Below are 26,341 nucleotides of genomic sequence, written 5' to 3'. Positions count from 1 at the left end.
ATCCACATGACACTCGCACGTGTTACGATTTTTAACATTATTGGTTTGTTAGCTACCATTTTCCCAAATTAGGTTATATATTTCAATAGTATAGTCAAGCCTGCCTCACAGTCGGCGGATCCGGGTTTGAATCTCGACGGGCGGTCGGCACCTTTAATGACAACGCGGGCGACTGCCGTCACGTCCGTTTCCATGGCGATGCAAAATAAACGTAAGGCGGCGATTAATTCGGGAGGAGGCGAGGCGGGAGTCGCGCGGAGAAGGGTGAGTCGGAAATCCTCTGGGAGAGGCGTGAAGGAACATAGTGTCAGGAAGCTAGCGCCGCTGAATACTAATGGCGGTCGGCGAGAGAGGGGAGCGAGGGACTGTGATTTTGCAGCCGCATCCCACTTTCGGCGACGGCGGGCTGGGCATCAAGTGAGAAAATCGCCTTTGAGCGCAAATGTCAAAAGGAGGCAACGGTGACATTAAAGCCCATTGGGCACAAGTGTGGGATGGCGGCAAAGGAAAGGACACCCAAGGGTCAATGGCGGTGGAAAAAAAAAAATAAAAATATTACCAGTTGTTGACTTTTCACAAAGGAAACAATGCCTGTGGGCTTCCTCTTTCCTGATGTATCCCTAGGCATATTTTATTCAGAAACTCCACGTTATCCATTTTACTTTTGGTTTCTCTGCCGGAAAATTAACCACTAATTACAGCGAGCAATCTAAACAAAATGAAGTGAACGTTTACAATGTTTTACAGCTAGAACAGAGCAAGTTGCTGCATGTTCCATTTGATTTGCACTCAATTTGAAAAGAAAACTCTCCTCTTCCTATAACGGCATTAACAAGTGTGACATTATCTCGTTAATATCCCTCATGTAACTCTACGTACCCCCATTTGGGAAGCGCCCACCTATTCTACGGCGTATGCACTCGTCACGTACAATTTTCAATGAGTAGAAGAAGAGCATCTCGACGAGTTTGTGAAAATCACTTTTGAAAATGACTAATTACAAAGAGTTGCCTGTAGTTTGGATTTGAGAGCAAATAGGCTGCCATCTAGTGAAGAAGGGTGATATTACAACTTAAAAAAAGATTTTTTTATATATATATATATATATATATATATATTTAATATATGACTTATAGTTGACTTTCTTGCCCTGCAGCAACTATGCATCTGGCTGAAAAAGTCAACATTGATGAGCAGGGGTTTCAAATAAAAGCCCTTTTGTGCGCCGCCACTGGGGAAAGTCTCGGCCGCATTCCGCCCCCTCCAACGCCGTCCCGCTCCAGAGTGCGACCTCGCAAAGTCACTGGACCGAGAAACTTCAAACAAACACAAAAGGCAACGCTGCGATGCGTTTTGTGCTTTGCGCAGGGTGCGAAAACCAAGCATTTTGACGAGTTTAATCAATGGGGCTAGCACAAAGTTGTTTTGATTGGAATTATTTGACTCGGCTCCGGTGCGCTGGAGGCACAAAGCAGAGGCCGGATCATTTATCTCCAAAGCATCGGAACGTGGGTGAAGGTAAGGAATGCGTACAAAAGAGCAAAATCTTCGTCAGATGCCACATTGTTTCAACACTTGACCCACATCAAATATATAATTTACCGATATGAACGCAAGATAGTTTGAGGTGTTTCGACGAAATTCATTCTGTTTTGCTATAGTTTTTACATAGTTCTCCAAGTGTTGGCGCATCTTATGCAAGGTGACATAAAAAATCCCAGAATTGAACCCCGAAATGAAAATTAATACACAAGTTCGTCTTATATTTGGAGAATTACGGTAATTCATTTCAAAACCAATGGTTTGCTGCTAGAGATATTGAAGCCGCAACTCAAAATCAGGACCATTTCGGTCATAAAATATATGCTGCAAATATCACGATTGCAATTTTACAAGTGCTAATAATTCAGAGCCAAATATTTTGCCGGCAAAATGGAATGCCATGAAGCTCGAAGTAAAATAAGAAAGACAAAAATCCCGATCGCTGTTCAATCGCCCCGTGCTAATTGAACATCTTCCATTCCTCTCCCTCCCCAAGGAGATGGATCAGACCAATCTAGTCTAGCCTCAGTTCTGCTTTATTTCCTTTTTAGGCTTCATGTCTGTCGACCTAATCTCATCCTCTTAATTTGCCGGCTGCAGCCCTTTCCTTCCACTCCAGGGAGATCGGCGATTAGGCGGAGTAAAATGTCCAAAGCCCGAGAACCCGAATGAACCAGGATGAGTCACGCGGCGAGCCGGAGCAGGCGAGCGCGAGCGTGAGGCCGCGCCGCGTTACGGCCAATCGTTTCAGGGCGGGCTCGGGCCCGCTTAAGCCGGTCTACCTGATCGCCGGCGTGAGCTGTCCGGCTCGCTTGTAAGTATCAATAATAAATGTGCCCCGCAGTTAAACACACTGTTACACTGTACAAAACACATCCTTGGGTTCAGGCGCGTTTACGCCGCTACCTGACGCCGCCGCAAGCTAGGCGCGAACTCTTCGAGATCGCGCGTGTGCCTCCACTTGCATGTTCGTTCCATTTTTCTGTCTTATGATTAGGAAAATTTGCACAGTGATGATCAGAAAATATGAATGCGAACCCAATTTACAGGGCAAAATTATCCATATTATACAGCGGTTGTATACAATTAACACCGGAGCCATTATTTACTCCTCATGCATCACTTTTATATACTTAAATATATATCAAGTTTGTTGATGAGGTCATTCTGCGGACTTGTCATTCAAAAGAAAGCAAATCTTCATTTTTAACAATCAATGATGCAAAGAATTGATCTGGATGTCACTACTTTAAACTTGAAATCATAAAACACACAGTGAATTATAAATCAAGCATAAGTGCGTTGAATATGGAACTCATTCAACTACTAGAAACACAAATTCTTATGGCTAAAATTAATGTCCTTGAGACTTTTTTTTTCATAGCGAAACTGCATACAATCAAGTATACAAGTCTATTGAAAAGCATCAGGATGAAACAAATGCCGTTTTAGTCGTTATATATTCTGATATTAAATCTGTAACCCCTCAAAAAAAAAAATCCATATCCATCAGGCCCTTTAAAATAGGGCTACAAATTTTAATAATTTTAATAGGTGGTTTTATAGTGTATTGTATGGTCTTTAGTATGTCGGTATACCTTTAAGAGGTGTGGCCTAACAATATTGAAAGAAAACTTTTGTTGATGTTTGGGCTGCGATTTCCAAGGACGACGCCACTTTTCTGCCGCAAAGCACATCAAAAATGCTTTGGAAAGCTTTCAGGTGAGAGAAAGTCACACGGCCCCCCTGGTGTTGGGGGGGGGGGGGGGGGGCAATAGCCTGCAGGCACTTATTGATCATTTTAAAGCCTTGCGGTTCAAAACAAAATTCCGGTGACGAGCCGCCACTTTCCCGAATGAGAACAGCGGGTATCCGCGCGGAGGATCCGCCAGGAGAGGTGCTAACGATAATCCCATTCATCAAGATAATTGGCTCATGATTGGCTCTCGTCAAGTCCCCGCAGATGCCATCAATCGGCGAGTGGAGATTACAGGTTTTCTCAAATCTCACGTGTGGCGGTCCGGTTCTGTTTGTAGCGTTGGCTTTTAATCTTTAACTTGAAAGACGGCAGAAAAATGTGACTGTGCTAAAGTTCATAAAGAAACAATTAAAACATCTCATTAGATGGGCGTGATGAATGAATTTATCCATATTTGTTGATTGAATTTCAACGGTGGTGCAATTAATTCAACTCACCGGCACGTGTTTATTTTGAAGTTTTTCCCGGCGCCGTGTCGCGCTTTGACAAGCCGATAACAAACAACACAACGCTATTCTGAAATCAGGCGCCGATTAAAACGATATATTATGACGCAAACATTGAAAATACGCACCTCTTGCGAATTTTTACCGGTGGCTCGAGCTCCTTTATAGCTGGAGCTAGCATGAATTGTCGCTAGCTAGGAGCGCTCAAATGCTCCGTATACGCTGGCGTGACAGACGAAAATGAGTCTGCACACTTTGATGATGAGAGTTGCCGTTGCTGCTGATCACTTTTTGACAACCTTGTTAACGCGAATGTTCCATTTCAGCTGAAAATTTGTCTCATAGACCCAAATTTATGCCAGCATTTGTCTAAAATCTAATATTTTTAGAGTGTAAAGTGTGCGCTACTAAACACAGTTTACATTTGAGTAAAAAAAAATGTTCAAAAATATATAAAAGTTGAAGTAGAAAGTAGAAATTAACCATGCAAAAAACAATTTTTTATCCCGCGACTTGATATTTCTTAGAATTTCTCTGAAGACATAAATTACACGATAGCTGCAGCTTTATTAGACATAAAAATGGGGACAGATACGTGTCCAGACAAAACTTGTCACCTAAATGGCCTGCTATAGGAGTGCAAACAAAGAGTAAGCTAGCAGAGCTAAGTTTCAATCAATTAAATTCTAAATAAGTTAGCGGCAGAACCGACTTGCGCGAGCTCATTTTGTATGAACGTGCGAGTGGCGTATGGAGAGGGAAGTACGTTTGTGGCAAACATTATTCATGCAATTAATTCAGCCGGTCGCTTAGCTGCCTAAGGGTCTGCGATGGTAACTGAAAAGAAGCTGAAAGGACAGTGAAAATGATTCGACGTCAAAACATTTATTTAAAAGTATGGATTTTCTTTCTTTGAAAATCCCAACAGCTGGCAATACTACTGCTACGTCGTCTTTGAAGACGAGATGAAACTTTAATCAGCCCCATGGGGGAAGCGCAACCCAGAGAGGCCGCCAGATATGCAGGCGGGATATTATAGATGATAAAACACATCAAGAGAGGTGATGCGTTACGCAACGGATGGCCAAGGTGACAAATAGCCCGCGTGTGTCACTGATGGGCCGAACGCCGCGTGACGGATTGGCTAAACGAGACGGCCTGCGGTATGTTGAAGTTATCAAAGCCTTTTCTTATGAAACGCTTGGAAACTTTTACCCTGCGCAGCTCGCTGCCTTGCACCTCCCCAAGCCCCGTCTCAGGGGCGCTAGTGACCGGCATTAGCGCTACATGCTAACCGAGGCCGCGATAGCATTACACCGATGCCGCGCATCAAATAGGATGTACCTCAGATGGAATATTTCATTAGCGGCTTGGTCAAACACACTCGCGGTTCTGACGGCGCGTCTGCGTGAGCCGGACTCCTCCAGCAAGTAGAGCGCGGCGCATACAGCGATTTCAATCTCGCAAGATAAATAATTGCTTGGATATTCCGCGGCTAGGACGGTGCAAATCAGGCTAAAGCGACAGGGGTGGGGTTTTTTTTTCCCCACAATTCGGTTGTTGACAACGACATACATTACATTTATGGTATTTTCCCGGTTTTGCGACAATAACAACTGTCATGACCCTAGGGGCTTGGCTGTAGTTGTGTTGTTTCGTCTGCATCTGCAGGCGTTCTTAGGTAATTGCACTTATTTCCCATTGCCGTCAATGGCTCCGTGCAACACGTCACTACGATGCTGGTCTGCTATTGGTCGGGCTTCCTCGTTTCAAAATGGCGGAACGGTAAAGCTTTGTTCAATTGTGAGTGGCTGCAAAACCGTATTTATAGTGCATTTTACTGCTTAATTCGAAGTTGGAAGGGTTAGCCACGGGTCCCAAGATTGCTATTTATGTTAAAGAGAGAAGTAAGAAAATGATTTATATGGAAACGAAGCTGGAGATAACCCTTGCATTAGCATTAGCTATGCATTAGCTAACATAGGTTTGGAATGCCCGTCATACGGTGAATTCGCTTTACAAGCCCGACCGTGGATCGGATTAATCTCGTAACACGGGGGCCCACTGCATCTGTAACAGGCTTTGTTGAAAATTGTTATTGAAAAATGCGATTGATTTTAATAAATTGTGGAAAATTTGTGATTAATAAAGCGTTTAGACCCTGCTAGTTTTTTCCCCCCTATAGAAGTAAACTAAACATCAAGGCAGTCGAGATCGGAGCAGAGAAAAAAGTTAAGAGAATACTGCCGGACCCTACTGAAACTAAGAATAAAGACACTTTGCATTTTTCGTCAATTAATCTGATATAACCGTTTATTCAGCTGGTTTTGAAAAGGAAAAGGCTTTGCGAACTGCTTAGCCTCCAGTTGATACAATTCTTCGCGGCGCCTCAGTAATTAACATCGTGAACGTCGCTAAGCCGATACAACTGTGACAGCGAGGCCGCCTCCAAGGACGGGAACCCGGGGGACTCGCTTTCTTTCTTGGACGGCCTCGTGCTACGTCGCTGTCCCCTCGCCGAAACTGTGTCATCGCAAAGCCGACTGAACCACCGAGAGGGGCCGAGTGGGAGGCAACGGCGGCTGATGTTTTATTCCGTTCTTAGCGGGTTTTAAAAGATTCCTACAATAAATCAGAACAAGCACTTTCAATTCACCATGTACACTATTTTAGTACGCCCTCGTGGCACCTCGACGATAAAATGCAAAAGGAATGCTACAGATAAAAAAAAATCCATCATTTTTGTGTATGGATGAGAAATACCAGAAAAGCAGTTTCCCTTTCGACAAAATGAATGAATGAATGCTAAACATGCAACGACTCCTCCAATTATAAGTGAGATATGGGTCGGAAATACAATTAAGGTGTTTACATGACAGCTCGTGTAATTACTATGCTCCCGATGACTAATTATATCCCTATTAATGGGGAGCATATAAATATAGAAGGATTTGGTGTGTGTATGTGAGAACACTTGAGAGGGAGGGACTGTTGGCCAGAATAAAAACGCCTTTATGGGTAAAAGAGTGTGGTCCCTGGCCATGAATATTAAAGCCGTCACTAGTCTGGTCCTTCGGAACTGCTCTTTGGACCAGAATCAAGCATCTCGCTTTGTCCTCTTCATACAGCCCCCATATAGGTGGATTTTTCAGAGAAAAACCTGAGAGTTGCACATCATTTTATATCCGCGTGCAGGAAAACAGCCACGGAGAACATCACGACTGGGCCCATGTCCAGAATGGCGCATATGGAAGTTCATTAGGCATTCTAGGGAGTTTTTGGCAGCTTTGCGACACTGATTGGGTGACAGACCCCACTGAGTTTGGCCTCGTTTAGGATGAATTAGCATAACAAATGGCAACATATTCCAATGCGCTGCATCATCTGAAACAGATCCTTCAGTCATACGCAGACCCGCTGAGCCCTAACCATACCCCGATCTATTGATTGGAGTCTCAGCAATACCCCTAAAATCCTAAAGATCTATCATATGATTCCAAAAATCGGAATCGGAATTAGCCCTGCACAAAAAGCTGTAGCTCTTAACCTACACCTGGATAATTCAGCCCGACGCACCGATAGACCTTCCGTGACCTGGTTTACCCTTAAAACCCTAAGCTCGAATCTGCTGGCATTGACAAAAAAAAAAAAAAAAAAAAATCGTCAAAGGCTCGCCGTTCCACTTACTCGTCCCGAGATAAGGCCGCAGCTTAATCAGTTGGAAACTAGACTGTAAGCTCAGATAACCATTGCGGCAGCGTGGGTCCAAAAATGGAAAAATGGAAGCGAGGATACAAGGTCTAAGCTCGAATGAGATTTTTGACAGGTGCGTACAAAAGATGCCTGTGATTACATTGGCCATCTCATTGTGGAAATAGACCAGGAGATGGCTCAGAGTGACCGGAGTGCTTTCGTGACTACGCACGGCTCCTTTTAAAATATAGTCCTTAGCGTCTAGGGAGCCGAGCTCTTTCCTGGTTACCTCGTAATGGCCGCATTGTTGGAAAATCCAAAAGAGTGTTTTTCTGTTGCACGACACGGGAAGGAACAGCAACACTGAGGAACCGAGCTCCATTAGGACCCATCTGACTAAATGGGTGAATAATGTACAATATTAATGCTGAAGTAGGCTGCGACTGCATGCGGAGCACAGGTTCAGGTGTCACGCATGTCTTTTGGTAAGTAAAGTGAAATCTTCTGAAATCATGTCAGATTATCCTTCCTTAAGATCCAGACTGACAAGGCCAGATGTCTGGAAAGAGCTGGCTGCTGCCAGACAGAATACGTGGACCCTCGCGATCCGAAGCAAATACTCGCATCCTTTCGCCGCTGACGACGACGGATGAAAGGACGGTTAATTTCCGAAAGGTCAGCAACCGAACTCCGTGTTTTGTGTTTATGGGGACGCTGCCCTTAATTACTTTCTGCTCCATCCAATTCGGGTCTGAAAGTGTGAAGACCCTGGACTGACAGGTACGAAGGGGGGTGCGGGGTGGGCCGGGGGTGTTAAACATGGAGGAGTATGCGGGGAAGGAGAAGAAAAAAAAGAAAAGGACGAGAGTTTTAGCAGCCGAGCCTTTGACGCAGGCGGGGAGAGGAAAGGGTTGCCATGGAAACCAGCACCATGCCTCCAATGAGCAAGAGAAAAGAAAGGGGACAGATTAAATGCATGACAGAAATTGAGCTTTTGATTAAAGGCGTCTTTGTGATCCCAATAACCCTTTGTTGCGTCCATAAATACCACTCAGGCATACCTAGAACTTTACCGGTTTGGGTTCTCCGACTGCTATAAGAAGGGGCGATAGGGGAGCTCGCTTTTAGTCTTTTTATTACCTCGCTAATGACTTTATTAGACATCTGGCTATCAAAAACAAACAAAGAAGAGGGTGGGCAGAAATGAAAAAAGAAACCGTTGCAATCGGATGACGCTTCTTGCCGAAGAGACAGACTGTGGGAGGACGCGGCCAAAAAGGCAACGCGTGCGCTTCTCGCTTTCGGCCGTAAGACTCGATGATGATCAAACCAATAACGTGCGTGCGGACAGATGGAACATACGCTCCATCTCATTAGGAAACTGCCTCGCTGCTGCACAAACGGTTACCCCGGCAATCAAAACAAACTCCCAGAGAGAATCAAACCCTCCATTAACTCACATTCCAACCCATAGGACTAGATGGATAAAAGCCTTGGGACGTACCCATCAATCGGTTAAGTATCCAATAAGAGGCTGCACTTCAAGATGACAACGTGCTGGGAACATTTTAGAACCTTTGGGATGTCCGTAGTCCGGTAGCCTCGGATCACAAAAACTCTCTCAAAACCCCTCAAAGCTAAAACCCAAACGGCTTCTTCTCAACTCCTGAGCAAATAATCGATAATCGCACTAACCCTAACCGCAGACAAGGACGTTCCAGCCTACAATCAAAGTCGTCATCTCGCAAACGGATCGCTAATGGCGCAACGTTGTCTATTTTCTCTTTCATCCAAAAAGTGATGCGCATGGGCCGTTCCTTTCACCTGCTTCCGACCCCTTGCTCGTCTGCGGTATTTTCAACACGAGACGGCGTCCTCGCGCATCGCTAAGTGGTTGCGGAGCAATAAAGGTCACTTATTATTGTGTTAATTCGCTTGCGCCGGGAAGACAAAGAAACAAAAACGGGAAGAAGAAAACGAGCAGGCCAGTACCTTGAGAGATTCATTTGACATTCAAGTTTCACTTATTTTCTGCGGCAGATGGAAGAGATGATTTGAAAGGATTCCGCTCGTTTAAAACGATGCAAATTCACCTCGCTGCCCGACGTCAGCTTTGGTCTAGGAGCATTTGTTCACATCCACCTCCAACTCGCACCCCCTGCCACTGTCTATCGCTTACATCAAGTCTTACGTGGATTACCAGACGACAGGCCTGATTTCACAACGGCTCGAGCTATTAACGCTCTGACCTTGGATTTCAACCAGGCAATTTGTCTAAAGCGCCGGCCCTCGGCTTCCCGCTCCCCCCGTTCACTCAGTCCAAGTTGCTCCATTAGTATGTGAAGCGGGGACTCTCTTACCTGTCAGCCAAACCCCCCCCCCCCCCCCCCCCCCCCCCCAAAATGTCTCTACTTTCTACTCAAAGCTTTACGTTCAAATTGCCGCGACGAGCGCTTCGTATCGTCGGGTTATTATTCCCTTTCAGCCTCCGGGTTTATCTCACACATCTCATCAACAGGCGTTGGTGAACACTTTGGAGATAAGCACGGTTTAATGTTATCTTTTCAGCACAACTCCAACATGTCAAGTTGCTCCAGAAATGTTGGGGAAAGATGATTTTGCCTATAGCAAATATTTGGACCGCTTTCTGGAGTAAGCCCCACGCTTGGCAATAGATATGATTTCCCAGCTTTGTTGCATGTTATTAATCTCCAATAGCAAAAAATACAAGCGACACGCAAAGCAAAGGGGAAGGGGGGGGGGGGCCTAAATCTAAAATCCCCTTTTTTTGAATCCGCTTTTCATTTCCCCCGGAGCTTTTACGACTAGACAAAGTGTGACAACAAAGCATCTGAGATATCGTTTTATCCGATGTGTGATATTTGGATGATGGAAGACTTTCACAGCATTCAAGTATCCAGAGTCACGGCCATACGAGGCATATCAGACCACACTTCCGAATATATCACCCGTGTCTGTTTTTTTTTTCCCTTTCCAATCATTTGTCGACTACTTAAATAGGCCTCAATGTATTTTTCAAATGTTTTATACAGTGAAAACAGCCTGGGGAAACCTGAACCGCAAGAGCACATATGCACATAACAGGATCTTGAAAAACGACCAGCATATGAGCAAAACAAAACGTACAAGCATTGATGGTGTGTTTGAGCCCAAATGATCCCAAAGTTGAAGATTTTCAGAGTTTTGTACAATATTTCTGAGGTACAGTGCCAAAGGTCAATGCGTTATTTCAAACACGCCTCTCATCTTTCACGTCATCAACACAGCTATCCATTTTTTGGTCTGCTACTTGCATTCGTCATCCAACATGGTGTTCCATGCTGCGTGGAGCAATTGGCACCGATTTGCTACGCAAAGAGCCTCGCGTCCCTCGCATCTATTGTGGGCCGCTCATTACACCGCCGTTTAACCGCCCATTTTCAGTGCAGTCCATTTACTTATTGTCTTGCTCTCCCCGTATTTGTTCTCGCTCCTTACTCTTCGCCTTTGCTGAGAAGAAATGATGCTTGCCTCGCAAAGCGAAAAAGTATCTGTGTTTCCGGACGCGAGTAGAAGGAGTTGTTCCATTAGGGATGCGAGCGAACCGCCGGGGAGCCGCGTTTAATGACGCCGGCTCTGGCTGCAGACGCAGATAAGCCGCAACTATCAAAGTCACTTATGGAAGAATATACATGATATAAATGAAGAAGGTAGTCTAACAAAGTCTGGCAGAAGAGACCCAGAGGCCCTCCTTCAGATTCGTTCATTTCCACCACTAAACCGCCGTTTTGCGGCGCAGCTAATGCGGCAAATTAGTGTGAGACAGACACTTGAGATTCAAGAGTTGGGCCTCATGTCCAAATCAACCCTCAGGCGGCTTATCGATTACTTCAGTCACTTCGACCCAAATACCAAATAAAGGTGCAGCTCAGCGGTCATTATTCAGGTACCTACCACAGGCTAGAAACTAAGTTTGTTGGACGCCACACCCTGAAAATGACCTTAAAAAGAGCGTGAAGGAGTGGAAATAACAAACAGTTGACCTTAAGCTACACGCAAGAAATAGAGCAACATGATGTAACAAACACAGAAAATCTCTCTGGATCGTTTGTGGTTCTACTAGCAAAATCCCAAACCCACACGGGGACTCACAGGGGATGGTACGGAGGTAGAGGTTGTCTCGGATGATCTGCTGGAGCTCGTGGTCCACCGAGCCTTTCTGGAAACGCAGGTTAAGATAGCGGCAAAGTTCCTTGTTGATCACGCCTCCTGGATGAACAACAGAGCCACACTATCAGACAAAATGGAAGCACCAAAGAGACCGCGTTGGTGTAATCTAGGAAAGGGACCAACGGGACGAGATTCAAGTCTCCCGGTAAACTTTCTGCATTCCAAGGTAGTACCAGATGAGGCAACTAATAAAGCCATGAAGTTGGCATTTAACACCTGACAACGACTTGTCCCGCTTTGCCGCGGCGACGGCTCTCCTCGCTGCGTGCCGAGAATGAGACCAGACGACGACAAATCATCCGTTTGGGGGCTGCTATTTCTTCGATGTTTTTGCGGAAAACAACAGACATCACAATATCAAATCAGAAATCATCCCATCCTACAAACGCAGAACGTGATGCCCCGCGATCTGGCGTCTATTGAAGCGGCAGAAGTGTTAATTGGAGCATGTGCGGCATATAAATCACCTGCCGATTGCATTCCTTGCACAAGTTCTGTGAATGGATTTTCACGAGGAACCGCTTAATCTGGCTGGCTCAGCGTGCAGGAAAAATAAAGTGAAGGCGGCGGGCGACAGAGGAATGGAGGTAGAGGATTAGAGGGATGGTAGGCCGGGGCAAATCCCAAGAGGGGAACTGAGAGAAGATAGGAGGGGGGGTAGAAGTGAGCTAAAACAAGCATCAACTTGACCCCTCTTGGTTTCCCTCGACAAATACGCCATCCGTCTTCTCTGCCGCGCATCCTTATAATCACATTTAAAATGACGCTAGGAGGGAAGGTGGCGCGACTGACGTGACTTCAGGGATTCCGCAAGGCACGTCTCGAAGCGGGTACGTCAAACCTTAGCCCGGTCTCTTCTACGTTGACCGTCAAAACCCCCAAACAGAACGAGACGTGGAATTTTCAAGGTAACCCAGTTTGGAAGTTTCCAGACATATCGACGAGGTAATAATTGGTACGCCGGTGTGTGGCGTGCACGCATACGCTCGTCCGTCAGAGCCGAACTAATTTGTGGCATCCTAATGAAAGAGACCCGCATTAAAGAGCGCATCTGCGCCTCGGTCAAAGGCGGCGAACGGCGCACGAAGGGCTAATTTGCATTTGCATGAGAAAGACAAGCCGGGCGGACGATCTTCATGCTAGAAATCGCAGGGGTGTTAACACGACACACTTAGATGGCACCTCTCGTCCGCCGTCAGCCTCGTCTTCGCCACAGGTTTCCCGTTGCGACTTATCTCCACTGGCGACGATGAATCTTTCCCGCCGGGATTCGTCGGTCACCCGACTCGATCTCCGCTCGCTGCGATCGAGCCGCCGAATGCGCTCCCTCGCAAGCTCGCGGCTGCCTCGCTCCGCATGTGCGTCTGCACGCCACAAAAGGAGCTCAAACGGCAGAGCGTGAAAAAAACGAGTGAAGGGGAAGCGGCGAGGAGAGGAAGTGAGGGAGAGCGACTGCCAGTGATGCTCCGGCAGCGCGAGACAATCACGTTGGGAGAATGGTCTTGTTCAAGATCCCAGATGCAGATGCTCCCCCTGTCCACCAGCTGAGGTACTGCATCAGTTTCATTTGCCTGTCACGTTGGTTCCAGATTTCATCAATTGCCAATTGCGGTTAGCATTCATCCAACATACGGAGTTTGCGGTTCATAACCTTGCGGATTTCTTTTTTCTTTTTTTGCAGTTGTATAGCGAATACATTGAACGATATTGTCGCTGTGGGCCGAAAATCCTGTCCGTCCAAATTTGGTAACTTCAGCCAAGAAACAGGAGTGTTTCTGAAAATTGGTGGTTCTTCTCCTGAAGCAAACACTGCATGACTTGCAGATGATGAAGCGTCCCTAGCATGGATAAATCCATGAGCTGCCACGACGGGCGGTTTCAAATATGAGGATGAAAACCATAGAGCTCTGCAGCACAAGATTACGCACACATCTTTGCGCTCGGCAGGTGCCGCCGAGCGAGTCGCCCCTCGGGAAGGCAGATCCGGAATGAAAACAGCCTGCTGGAGAGTCAAAAACATGCAAGCAGCTGGTACCTCAGGAGGGGGATTAAAAGGTCCTAACGACTAGCTAGTTAGGAAGGTTCCAAAGTTGCAAAATATCCAGAAAGTTTCAAGTTCCTGGTAGTGTGGTCTCCACTAGCTTTGGCTTGCGGGTTACATGCGCATCTTATCACCACCATGGCCAAAGCGGAGACTTGACTGGCATTTGACGCTAAACGTTGGACCACTTGGCTCAGCTCCAAAAGGCTTAAGATGATCATTGACACTTGGCCAAATGACTTCAAGGTGCATCGACACCCAAACGTCTTCCCGATTGATATCATTGATTGTGGTCGCGCCAGTTCAAAGCAACGCCGCGCGAAGGCTTTGCTAAGTCTTTTGTCAACCGATTTCTCTATCTGACATCCCCTTTGGCTTGTTTGGATAATTGGGCAAGAAACATAATCCTCAAAACCGAGATACTTCTTTATCCATCTCATTTGCATTCCGTGAAATTCAACACTGCCGGCGAACGGTTCGGGGCCGTTTTAACAAGGCGCCGGTCGGCAGGTTAGCATTTCTGTCTTGTTGTTTCTCCCTGGCTTATACCCATCGTCCAAAACAAGCACTCTGGAGACAAGTTGTGCCCTGTAGAGCTTCTTCCGCACGGAGTTTCCGCAAAATCGCTGTAGTGGCAGAGCCGGGGCTTTTGCGGGCCGACTTTGAATCCCCCATTCCGTGTCGGCCCATTTCGCGCAATTGAGCAAAAATCTATTCCGATTCATGCGGCGTTAAACGGCGTTCCGTGGTTAATTGAAAACTCTAAGCTATAAATATGAGTGAATTGTCACCGCGGGGGTCACTCAGCGGTAACATTCCGCTCACTTATCATGAGGAGGATCTACCTCCTGCTGTCAAAGTGCCTCCTGGGTTGAGGACGCAACCAGTGAGTAAAAGTCAAAGCCCGGTATGATAAAGGGCCGGCGCGGGGCACGTTTCAGTGCTGTTGCCGTGGCGACGATAATACCCCTGTCACCGTGAAGACGAAGCTGCCATAAAGAAGCCGACGCTCCCCGGGTGGTCATCGCCGGGACAGATGATCGGGACATACTCCTGTTCCGTCTGGTCCGATTCCAGCAATTTGCTTGTGCAACTGAAGTGAGTGATGCATAAAAACAAGGCTTCAAGGTAGCACAAAATCCTTCGCTAATGTTGTGGTGAAGCTGTCAGCGCCACAACGCGCACTTCTCATTATTATCTCGCTCGGGGCCCTTTTTTAATTGAACTCATCCAGCCAAAGCTCGGCGGCGCTGCAGTCTGCTGAGCTCGATGCCGCCGCCGCCGACACATGCAAACGGAAGGAAGGGTCCCCAATGCGGCGCTTGCTCTGCGTTGTCTTTGCGCGCCGCTAGAAGGGAATCGTGGCTGATCTTTCACTTCTAATTCAATTCCGATTTTGGGCCAGAGTTCATTCAGAGTGGATTTTCGCTTCATTTTGAACTGGATTCAAAATGTTGAAAAAGACGAGTATTTCTCAGTATGTTTATGACAAATATGAAGAAAAAAAAACACTTTTTGGAGTGAGCAGCTAAGTTGAGATGGTTTAGCATAACCCAGCGTTTCTCAACTATATTTTGCCAGCCCCCCCCCCAGAAAAGGTTAAACTTTTCGCGCACCCCCCAATCGATGCACTGAATATAAATAAGATTATTATTGATGAAAATTGTTTAAGTATACCTACACACGTATCCTTTTTAACATTAACAACAGAAAAACGCAATATAAATGAACTTTCAACGACTGTTAATGATTTTTATCGTGTTTATATGTGTTATAGCTTAGTCCAAAATGGAAAAAAAGAAGCAAGTGCAGCAAAGTGCCTGAAACTAAAAGAAAATGATGAAAATTATTACTTTGTTGCAATTACATTCCACGTGACAAAAACAAAGCCTTTTTCATGGTATCATCCGCCTGACATCACCACGCGCCCCCCAGGGGGGGCCCGCCTCACTATTTCAGAAGCACTGGCATAACCAAACCCTTGAGAGAAGTAAAGCTTTAGGTTCTTAACCGAGAAAAACGCCCGAGAAAAATCAACAAACACCCTGATGCTAAAATAGCGCGAGTCAGAGAAATGAGTCATTTCGATTGGAAGCAGCCATTTTGGCAGAATTCCGAAGACGAGCTCGGTTTAGGGTATTATTACGCCAGATAACGTGGGCAGACCGAGGCATCTCAGTGAGGATTCTTTTGAGGCTTCATCATGAAAAGTTATTCATAAAAAATAAAACCACACGCCCAAATTTGAGGCTAGGCAAAACTAGTCCTTAACGAGTGTCCTACATTTAATTTCTTTTACAAGCAGTAGTAGCAGTAGTGACCCATCACTAACATTTTATCCCGTGTTCTGTGACACACTTTTCACTCTAGCGTTTACGATGGACCATTTCTCTTTCTTCTCGCCAATCAAACACCCCGTTACCCAATTGTACTTGGCAGTCTGACTCCAGTGACAGCAAAGTCTCAAATGCCAGGATGGACTGGGACTCACAATTCAGCATGAGAGCAAACAAGAAAAAAAAAAGCTACATCGCTAATTTCTCTCTGAGATAAGTCGCCATCATTTTTTGGTGACAGTCATGACTGTGCAGAGCGTCACATTGATTTGTATTTTTTTTCCCGGCAAGTGAGAAGAGGCTAATTACTGTGTCACCGGCGGCTGGGGGAAAAGGTTGGTGTTTAAACAGAAGCGTGATCCCGAGTACAAAGGAATTCCCAAAACAAATATCGTTAGGATCGAAGGACAAACAAATAAACTTTAAAGCAGGGGTTAGCAAACTTTTTGCTTCCTGGGCCGCATTACTCAGGAGAATGTTTCCCAAGAACAATTCGAACACAGATTAAACGTGTATATTCTATACCTTGTTATCCGCCATAAAACAACAATTTATTTCAGCAATAATGTTAATTTATGAGATTAGATCCGAGTCCACTTGCAAGCATTCAAAAATGAAAGCAAGGAGCCGTTTTGAACCTCGAACTGTTTTGACAATTGAGGTACCGTATTTTTCGCACTATAAGGCGCACCGGATTATAAGGCGCACCCTCAATTAATGACGTATTTTCAAACTTTGTCCATATATAAGGCGCACCGGATTATATGGCGCACCCTCAATTAATGACATTTTAAAACTTTGTCCATATATAAGGCGCACCGGATAATAAGGCGCACCCTCAATTCTTGACATTTTAAAACTTTTTCAATCACAATATAGTAATACTCAAAGTAATATCAATAATAACTCAATAACTCTAAACTCTCAATGTCAATATGAGCAACCTTGTTCAATTGTAAACACACAAAAAAAACAGGTAAAGCTTACTTTATCTGGATCTCAATATTGATCCATATAAGGCGCACCTGATTATAAGGCGCATCATCAGCTTTTTAAAAATATTAAGGCTTTTAGGTGCGCCTTATCGTGCGGAAAATACGCTAATTTTTGGCCTGGTGTTTTCCTTCGAATGCTTCGTCATTGCTGTATCAAAACCAAAGGCCCAAATTGGGTCAAATCGACACCAGCGTAGTAAAATGCTCTTGTAGTTCTGAAGTAAAGACGCAAACTTCCTTAGACAGCTCCAAAAAAATAGTAGATTACCAGCATGCTCTGCAATGCCCCCCCCCCCCCCCCCCCCCCCCCGGATACTCCGTAACCAAGCGGGAAGACGCAGCGTGACATGCAATTGAGCGCGGCGCCCTGGCAACCCTCCCCGCTCCACTTGTACACCGCGCAGTCCATCAGTATCACTGTCAGCGCCGGCGTAAATGTTGATAGACGGGGAAGCCGGCGCCATTAAGTTACAGGGGAAATGAAGCCGAGCACGTGCAGTCCATCACCGAGTCAATATTTACGCCAAATATTGTTTTTTTGGTCATCTATCTAAACTTACCACTTACAAGGTGAACATTTTAATGTAATGGATAGTAAATGATTTATGTCTGGTTAGATCTGGGGAGTAAATTTAATTCATTTGATACACTGAGTCACTAATGGTCATTTCCATGCGCAATCAGCCCCCCCAACCCCAAAAAATAGGAAAGAATCTGAAAATTTACAGCAAGCCGATTATCGATTTGGATGAAACTTGGCGTAATTGTTAATAGTGATAACTGAGTCGGCCGGCTCGTTATTCAAAGTGCCACCGGGCTTTGTTTTTGTTTTTTTTAAAACACAGGCCAGCAATCAGCATCAAGGCCATTGCTTGTCAAATAAGCCAGCGTGAGGTCAAACGCTGATTTCAAAGTATACTTTCAAGCCCTAACCCTGTCTTGAAACCCTACTTTGAAAGCCTTGACCCAATCCGAGCGCAGGTTGTAAGCGCACTATATTAATGAAACATTTATGCGCTGGAGAGCTTTTTTGGGCGATTCGGCCGCAGAAACGATTCCTCTTTACTACCGCGTTCCATTTTCAGGTGAATCTATTTTTGTATGCAGGTGCAGGCTCGTGTAACCGGAGAGCACATTAGAGCAGCGCAAATGGAAAAGTGTACGCGAGTGCGTGTTTTATGCGCAGATATTCACATACACATTAGGGATGGGTTGGAAAATGCTCAAGCAGTAATATCAAAAATGTTTTGTTGAGTTGATTTAAGGAGTTTCTTACAGCAGCTTTTGTTCACCAAGGTTGCATCACGTTATTTTCTTTAAAAGAAGCAAGCGGACCGAACCAACACCCAATCAACCATGCAAATATTCACATACACGTTAGGGATGGGGTTGATAGAGCGGAAATTGGTCAAGCGGTAATGTCAACAATGTTTTGTTGTGTTGATTTAAGGAGTTGCTTACAGCAGCTTTTTATAACCAAGGTTAATTATTTTCATTAAAAGAAGCAAGCAGACCAAGGTTAATTATTTTCATTAAAAGAAGCAAGCAGACCGAACCAACGCCCGATCGCCCAATCGTCATGGACTCCGATTCGAGCCTCTAGTTACGGCGTCCGCGTCGTCGATCTGAGCCAAGCATAATTTATTTTCCAAAACCACGCAGAGCCGCGACATACGGATGAAAGAGCCGCAGGTTGCCGACCCCTGTTGCATAAGACAAACAATCGGCGTGAACATAAACTGCTCGTTTGCGGACTAATTGAGCCGTCGCCTCCAAACGCAGAGGCGGCGGCGACTACGGGCGAGCAATTAGGATACAGATGTCGCACAAGCGGCGGGCAAACACTCGCCTCGGGTAATTGGAGCCGACAGGTTGGACTCCGAGGGTTGCGCGCCGGCCGTCTGAGACGCGGCGACAGCGAAATAACTCAACTTTATGGCTGTCAGTCCTTTTCCAGCACAGTAATTTTATATTGGACTTACTATACGGCCCATTTACTTTTAAAGCAGGACACCTGTGTCGCTTTGCTCGGAGCGACTGCTGGGATTTATTTGTCCAACGGGACGCCGCTTACATATGTGTATCGGTCTCGACGAAGCTTTAAGAAGCAGTCAGATACCATTCTAGTGTTCCATTCTAGAGATGTAGTCCTCCGTATTAGTCTTGCTCCCGAGAATACTTTTTAAGGGTCCCGGTCTAGTCTCAGAATTCAAGGCATTTCTACTGGTCTTATGCGGGGCGGATTATTGATTTCTCATCAAAAATTGCAAAGACTGCTTACTATATGCGTTTTAAAAACATTTGGAAGAAAAGTAACCAATTATGGGTTAGGGTTAAAAAAAAAAAAAACAATATTTGGCTCAATTTGACCCATTGTTCTGGTTTGTTTCCTACAAGTGCCATTTTTTAGGCTGTTTCGTACAAAATTACCTATTTTGGGCTTGTTTGTTATAAACCAATCCAGAAAGTAGGGTCACATTACCCCAAACATTGGATCAGTTCTTTTTTTGACCAATAATAGCTTTTTTTTTCTTTTTAACCCAACTGTTTCTAGAAACATATTAAAAATGTGAAAAAATTAAATGTAATCATTAATAATTAAACTAAATAAAGAAGGGGCGACAGATGGCGCAAGGTCTCTAAGATCTTAGCAGAAATAAGGTTACATAGGAGGCTATGGAAGAGGAAATAAAAAAAAAAAACAGTCTTCAGCCATGCCCCCAAATAGAGGTCATGGTTCAAGCCTGAAAAAATCCCCACATCCACCAACAAAATGGCACTACAAAATCTCTCGCACAATATGTAGATGACTGCTCGGTTAATGTGGTGACTTTTTTTTGTTATTGTGTCCAATCAGTTTTTCAGTACTGCTATGCCATCCAGAGCCCGCCAGCGCTCCGACATGACGTTTGTATTTTTCTCTTTTCTATTTTGCTGGCCTGAGCAAAACTGCAAAAACTACCGGACACTTCCGAAGCGTAGGTGTACCACTAGAGTTTTTCCTTGAAGTCTGATCCGCCATGGAGAAGCCACTTTCCGTGCTTTGAATAATTAAGGCTAGCTAAAAGTAGCTCTGGCATAAGAGGGGAAAACGCCGCACTCCAAACGTCCTCAAAGTAAAGCAACGTCTGTGTTTACACTTGCTCGATTTTGCATTGGTCCGCCATCAGACGAGACGGCGATTATAGAGATGATCCTCAAATAATGACGAATGGCCGCCGATGATGTGGTGGCAGTCTCGCCGGCGGTTGATCCCGCGCACCGACAGACTCGGAGTTATAGCCGCGCTGTTTATCAGCCGCGCTGCAGACGGCGCGTACGCAAGCGACAAAGCGCATCTGACGTTGCCTTTGACGGCGTTTGGCAGGACAATCCCCGGTCGCGGGCGCTCGGGAAGATCCTTCCGACGTGATTGAGCGCGCGCGCAAAAGACAGCGAGTCTTTAGCCGCCCCCTGGAAGCCGGTTGGACGTTTCCGCCAGGACGGACGCCACGGGCAGGCGGAAGCGGCGGACTAATAAAACATCAATCACGCGGAGAGTTGGGATACGTGAACGCGTCTGCTACAGTCTGGCGAGGCTTCGTAACGTTCGCCCGAGGGCGCGTTCATTACATTTGCGAGGCTCGTGGGATCAACGCTAAAAACTTTACCGAGGACGTGATCAATTCTTGGACGTGGCTTTGTGTGAAAGGACTAAATTGCTCGTGTGGGTCTCAATTTTTTGGATTATGCTAGAGAAACATCAGTCATTTTTTTACAAAAACGTTTGTTAGCTATTTCTTGCTTAGCTAGCAGAAATGAAGAATTGTCTATAACTACTTTGCCCGCTATTATTATTATTTTTCATTTCTTCATTTGATGAGGATTTTGACACAAGTTTAGGTATGATTCGCATTTTTAAAGAAAGAATTTACATCATTTTTTGGACTAAAACTTGAGAGCAGGTGTCACAGCGCCACCTGCTGCTTTGGAGTGCTTTCAGGTGTTTCTTTTTTTCCTTAGTCCAGTTAGGTGGACCTAGACTTTTTGGTCTCCAGAAAAATGAAAACACTTATGAAGGAAAGACATACAAGAAGCGGTGAGAAATATGCACGCTGCTAATCGCCGGTGAGCCCCGCCCCCTCTACGTCTGGCTCCGTCATCGCACCGAGCAAACCTCCCCAGAACATTATTTCAATAAAGAGACGGCCGGCGGCGGCGAGACAGCGGTCCGCGCGGACCCGGGTCCAAAGGTGGGCCTCCGGGGAGCCATTAGGCGAGGAACGCCGCGTGAAATTCCCGGCGTTTGGAGAACACTTGGGCAAATATGCGCATGTGCTCCGAGACAAAACGGCGGCAGCATTTGAGGAAGGCGCGCGGCGTGAATTAAGAGCGGCTCGGCTCCAAATTCGCTGTCCTTTTTCATCGCGTCTCATCTGCATCCATAATTCACAAACAAGCTCAAGCCACCGGCAAGTCTGAAACTAAAAGAACTCAACAAGCGTCTTCGGCCGCTCGAAAGTGATGTAAATTCACGCCGCGAACGACAGTCAAGGTTACCTTGAGCGATTGGTGATTTGGGTTGACGGTTAATTGTTTGCTTCATGGTTTTTGGTCTTTTGGATTGTTTGTTTCTCATATCCGCCCACGCTGCGTGTTTATGTCGTTGAGAAACGCTTTTTGAGTCTGGGACATGACAGACAAGTAAAGTGAAGTAAAATGGAGCAGCCGTGAATGAAAATGCGCCATTTTGCTTCCTCCGGTGGCAGAAGCGGCACAAACTTTGCATTCGGCAAGCGTGGAGCTGCATTTTCTTGTTTCGCAAGCTGCCTCTTGTCCCTCTTTTCTTCATTTAAACAGAGCGGCAACTCCTTAATTGATTTAAGCTAAGGGGGAAATGCGAGGCGGAATGTCAAACGCCCAAAAAGCGATGGCGGCTTTTTTCCTCTCCCGGATGAACGACGCTTTCACCCCTCTGCCAGAATCGATGCCATCATTCCGCCACGCGTTCTCGCGACACAAATAAGGCAAACAAAAAGAGGCGCTGACAAAACACACAAAGATGGAATCCAAGGTGACTTTTCCCGCCTTGCGCCCGGCCGCCGAGCGCCTATTAATGATTTTCGGGCCCGCGGCGCTCTCTTGATGAATCTACTTATCTTAGGGGGGGTCTCGGTTTGGAATACATCATTCTTTGATGTCCTGAAACTTTTTTGGCGAGGCCATCTGGAGGCCACGGGAGAAATATTCGGTCAAAGGCGAGCCCCCAAAGTTTTTCTTCTGGAACTTTGGGAGACGTGGAGAATAAACAATGCGCGTTGTGATGCGTGGAAAAAACTGAGCCAGGACAAAGGAAGCCACAAGGACACTTTTTTCATCGCAATATGGAAGACTGAACGTGTTGTATGGGAGCCCTGCTGCCTCCTGTGGAAGGAGGTGGTATTGCACCTAAGGTTTGGGAAAATCCTCATTTTAGTTTCATGGTTTTTGACGTTTTTATGTGGAAGATCTTCAAAAATGAATAATTCTACTTGTTGCAAATATATTTCTGAAAAATTTCAGACTTGCAAAATATCACTGCGTTATTCCCTCAAGGTTGCACCTATTCCACCTAAGTGTGAGTTTGGAGCGGGAGAAAAAGGGAAACGTTGTCTCCATGTGAATTGTGTTAAGGCTCATTAAATCCAAACAGACTGTCTGGAGATGAGTCATCATTAGCTGCTGGCGCGCAGCGCACATCCGAGCGTCAAGGAATCAAGCGCAGACAGAAAAGAAACGTCATCTTTGATGGAATTCCATCTTGCCGCTTGTGAGTTCGAGCAATCACAGGCATGCGCTTGAAATAGCGTGAGGGGGGGGGGGGCGCACAGATTTGACCTCATTAGTAGCACGGGCCAGCGTTGTTTTGTCGTCTCTCCTGCATTGTTGATTAAAATTGCAAAACGATAATTGAATAAATAAAATGCGTGAATTTCACTTATTTGCAAGTGAAAAGTATATCACGGCAGAAATGGACTTCAAACCGACTCCGGAACGCACTTCCATATAGATAATAGAACCCCCCCCCCCCTTTTTGTGCGAGCACAATCAGTCCGCTTTCGCTATTGGCAGCGCAACGTCCTCCCGGGGACAACTCGGGAGCTTAAATACCATCGGACCGCGCCTGACCACATTCACAATGCACGCTGGCTCCAGGAAGCGAGAAAAGGTAGAAGGCCTCCAGAGAGCGGGAAAAGATCGCAAAGAAGCTTAGCGGCCGATGACAATGGCCGCTTTCACATTGCAAAAATAGAGGCATCAATAAAACGCTGGCCATCCTCCACTCAGGACAAATAAAACGCCTTTGTTGAAGGACTCACAAGACGCATTACGGCTATTCATATTTGGGTTAGGTTTGTAAACAATATGTTATAAGTGCATCCATGTTACGTTCCACACAAAATTGCGCAACAATTTGGGGTCCACCTGAAACTCAACTAATAATAACAACATACTTGACAAGCTTGTGACTCAACTATCATGAGAGTGTTAAAGAGTGGCGAGGCGTCATTAAGAAGAGCCTGTGATCAACAATTTGTTGAAATAAACAGAAAGCCGTCTTACCCACTATATAATGTTACACTTACCTTCAATGTTGTGAACGTCTGGAATGTTTTCTGATTTCCTCGAATGCAACAAACCACATCCATAGACGAAGCCATCCAAATAAATACATAAATAAACCTGTTAAAAAAAATCTAATTTCAGCAACACGCGAGATGATAACCCACTAAAACTTGTAAAAAAAAAGTTTCGAGTTTGTTATGACAGAGAAGAGCAATAAATAAATACATTTTATGTGAATAACTGGCGTCTAATTTTTGCAGCTGCGGCGAGCGTCCCAAAAAACGTATAATAGGCGTTTCTTATCGCCAAAAAGCTAACAAAACAGCAGTTCCCCCGCATCTAAAACGCTACGCATTTTATTCAAGCAATGGTGCTTCTTGCAACACTTTCAATTCGGAAGTAAATTAGAAATTGAGTTAGCTACTCACCTTCATAGTCACATTGGCGTGATAGTGTTTATTTCCTGATTGCCGCGAACGCAACGAACCACATTCATTGACGAAGCCATTAAAATAAATAAATACAAATATAAAAACAAACAAATCCAATTTCAGCAACACGCGAGATAATAGACCCACTAAAACTTATAAAAAGAGTTTCGAGCTTGTTATGACAGAGAAGAGCAATAAATAAATACATTTTATGTGAATAGCCATAGCCAAGATGGCGCCTAATTTTTGCAGCTGCGGCAAGCGTCCCAAAAAACGTATAATAGGCGTTTCTTATCGCCAAAAAAGCTAACAAAACAGCACTTGCCCCGCATCGAAAACGCGTACATTTTATTCAAGCAATGGGGCTACTTACAGCACTTTTAATTCGAAAGTAAATTAGAAATTGCTGTAGCTACTCACCTTCTTTGACACACCGGCGTGATAGTGTTTGTTTATTTCCTGATTGCGACACGCCCCCTTCTCATCAGCACCAACATAACAATCAAAGTCAAACGGGCACCTTTCAGCATCAGCACCCACACAAAAATTCAGTCTCCAAGTTGATAAGACTTCGAAATTGAATCTTAACGTCACTTTAGACGATAAATGTTTAAGAAAGCTGCTTACTTAAATGCCAATATTTATTCTCAGACTGTTACGAACGGATCACTGACTGATCTCAAAAGCCAACAAAACAAAAGCAACGCTTGCTTGGACACGATGCGAAACAACTTTTTAAAACACTTTCGAGCTCATTTCAAGTAAAAACATCGATACTTTTGTTTGACGAAGAACCAAATGAGACGTTCACTCACCTTGTTTGACACACTTGAGTCTGACGGGCTCCTTGCTGTGGTTCAGCACTGCCATCACGTCCCGGCTCGTGAGCCCGGCCACGGGGGTGTCGTTGACCTCCAGCAGCAGCTCCCCGGGGTGGAGGTTGCCGGTGAGGCACGGCGCTCCACCCGTGGGGATCTCACCCACGAGTGGGAAGAGTCCGTGCTCCGCTCCGCCACTCAGCACCGGCGCAGCGTGCAGCTGGCCCACCGCGCTCCGGTCGAGGACACTTTCGTGGACTTTGTCACTCCAGTGGTTGCTTTTCCGTTTCAGGCTCTTGGGCATGGCTCACGTCGTACTTTTGGACCCCCGACTAGGACCGGAGGAATTTTCACTTGGTTCCGCAGCCCATGTCCTTTTGCTCTGGGCAGCAACTGGCTCATCAGCTCGTGGTGTGTTCAGCGACTCGCTCTGACGTGGGAGTTTACACTTACTCGGAAGCTTGTGGTAGTAGTTACTGTACTTTCCAACAAGATCGGGAGATCAAAATTGACTTTATCGATTCATTTGTTTTTGATAGCTAATCAAATATCCAATCTACTTAGGAAACACCTGATAACACTTTTAAAGTAAATTATAGTGGTGACGTCTTCCCCCTTTTTCAGAGCGACTGTACGCAGTTTCCGTTTGTAATTTATTTTTTCCGTCCTGTTTGAAATAAATACTTCAAAACATACCACTTGTTTATGTTTCATTGTGTTCTTATTGCATTTTTAATTGGTCGTCATATAAAGCAGTGCAAAATGTTTGCTTTTTAAATGTCAACACATCGTCAGCTAATATCAAAATTGTCAACAAGATGAAGTATTCATCCATCGATCATACAGCTATTGTTATAACATTTACGAGGGTAGTTGAAGGCAGCACTGCTCCAAACAAGCAAAAGATCGATTTTTGCTAAATCGATCTTTTTTTTCCACACAAAAAAGCAATATAAGTTGAATTGTTTAGTTTTCCATTCAGATGGTGAATTGAGGGGATTATTTATACACACACAAAAAAAGCTCCCATTTTTGATCATCCAAATGGTCAACCTTTTACGGTACATCGAATTAAACTAAAAAAGTAAATTATTGGGAGAACATGGCTTTTTTCTTCCTTTTTTTTTACAATTTTCTCCAAAGAATTACAACCGTCGTTTGCATTTTTATTACAAAGATAGATCACTAAAACGTCGTTACCTCGCACCATTATCATGATTTCTCTTTTACTGATTGGAGGGAATAAATCGCAAACGCTATAAAAGGTGCAAAAAAAAAAAAAAAAAAGATGGGGAGAGGGTATTTGGAGAGAGGGCAGGAATTCCGGAACCAGGCATTCGTTGTTTGAACAGGGGCAGGAATGCGTGTGAAAACATTCAGGGCCTCGTTTATTTGAACATCTCGGTTCATTTGTTCGCTTGAGTGGCATAAAACATCGGAAATTCACAAAAAAAAGGAATCCGGT

At 45.2% G+C, this 26,341-nt stretch overlaps 1 protein-coding gene across 11 annotated transcripts in view; it reads right to left on the bottom strand.

The window, feature by feature from the left end:
* Nucleotides 1-25,257, bottom strand: part of magi2a (membrane associated guanylate kinase, WW and PDZ domain containing 2a) — a 63,702-nt gene extending 38,445 nt beyond the window's left edge. For 2 of the 11 annotated variants that reach the window (XM_088406272.1, XM_088406268.1), the window contains exons 1-2: nt 24,874-25,257; nt 11,593-11,709 (exon numbers count right to left, since the gene is read on the bottom strand). In XM_088406272.1, the coding sequence (XP_088262398.1) occupies nt 11,593-11,709; nt 24,874-25,180 (424 nt within the window). In that variant the 5' untranslated portion in view covers nt 25,181-25,257. Of the gene's footprint in view, nt 1-11,592; nt 11,710-12,852; nt 13,122-24,873 lie in introns of those variants that run through there. The other 9 variants (XM_088406267.1, XM_088406269.1, XM_088406266.1 and 6 more) reach the window with 6 other exon arrangements.
* Between the last annotated feature and the right edge of the window lie 1,084 nt (nt 25,258-26,341).

This window comes from Hippichthys cyanospilos, chromosome 22 (assembly GCF_059441005.1).
Source record: "Hippichthys cyanospilos isolate Australia breed blue-spotted pipefish chromosome 22, RoL_Hcya_1.0, whole genome shotgun sequence".
Classification (NCBI taxonomy): domain Eukaryota; kingdom Metazoa; phylum Chordata; class Actinopteri; order Syngnathiformes; family Syngnathidae; genus Hippichthys; species Hippichthys cyanospilos.
This window is presented reverse-complemented; position numbering and strand designations above follow the sequence as displayed.